Here is an 886-nt window from a genome sequence, read left to right on the forward strand (position 1 = left end):
GAGCGGCACGTTTGCTCCGCGCCTGCGGCGAGCCGCTCCGAAGCAGAAGCAGGCGTGCTGTGTTTCAGGTCGGGGAGCGCCTGGGGCGGTTCGAGGTGGAGAAGCGCTGTGCCGTGGAGAAGGAGGACTACGACCTGGCCAAGGAGAAGAAGCAGCAGATGGAACGCTACCGCGGCCGGGCCTACGCGCGGCTGCAGCTGCACGGCCTGCTGGACGCCGAGCTGGTGGGTGCGCCGGAGCCGGGCTCCGAGAGCCGGGCGTCCGCTGGCTGGCGTCAGCTCGCCCTGGCCGTGGGCTGTGGGGGAGGAGGAAGGGACGCCGCAGGCGCCGGGAACTGTCTGCTGCTCTCACCGGACTCAATGTTCTCGTTTGTGAAAAGGCGGCGCCCGGGAGGGTAAGCCAGGGCCTCCGGCTCGTTGACCAGGCATTTCGTGGCGGCGCCCGGCCTGTGGTCGTCAGACCCATCCAGGCAGGCGGGCTGCGCCCATGCTGCAGATGAGGAAACAGGCCCGGGGCCAAGCCAGGAGTGGCGGGGGGCGCGCACTGGAGCTGACTGCCGGTCCCAGACCCCGGCTCCGCCATCCCCGCCGATTCCACAGCCACCCAGTGCCTCATTTTCTGTCACATTGACCAGGGGAGTAAAAATGGGGACCATGAAGTGAGGTGACCTGTCTAAAGCACTTCCACCATGTGCCATGCAGTCACCCCAGTAACAGTGACTCAGGATGACCTGCTTTTGCAGACATGAGGGAACAGCAGTGCCAGGTTCGAACCTCGGTCTCTGGGTCCAGCCCACTGCATCTCTGCTGGCACGTCAGCATGGGTGTGTCTCCACACTGTAGTGACCCACACACGAATGCTCATTGTCACATTGGTATCTTGGTGT

The 886-nt window shown here is 64.8% G+C and overlaps 1 protein-coding gene across 1 annotated transcript in view; it reads left to right on the top strand.

Annotated features, from left to right (window-relative positions):
- Nucleotides 1-886, top strand: part of LOC109373558 (centrosomal protein of 104 kDa-like) — a gene marked incomplete at its 3' end in the record, with an annotated part of 8,552 nt that overhangs the window by 2,788 nt on the left and 4,878 nt on the right. Inside the window, exon 2 of the mRNA XM_019627484.1 lies at nt 47-224. Coding sequence (XP_019483029.1) covers nt 47-224 — 178 coding nt within the window. The remainder of the gene's footprint in view (nt 1-46; nt 225-886) is intronic.

Source organism: Hipposideros armiger, unplaced genomic scaffold, assembly GCF_001890085.2.
Source record: "Hipposideros armiger isolate ML-2016 unplaced genomic scaffold, ASM189008v1 scaffold_734, whole genome shotgun sequence".
NCBI classification, from domain to species: Eukaryota; Metazoa; Chordata; class Mammalia; order Chiroptera; family Hipposideridae; genus Hipposideros; species Hipposideros armiger.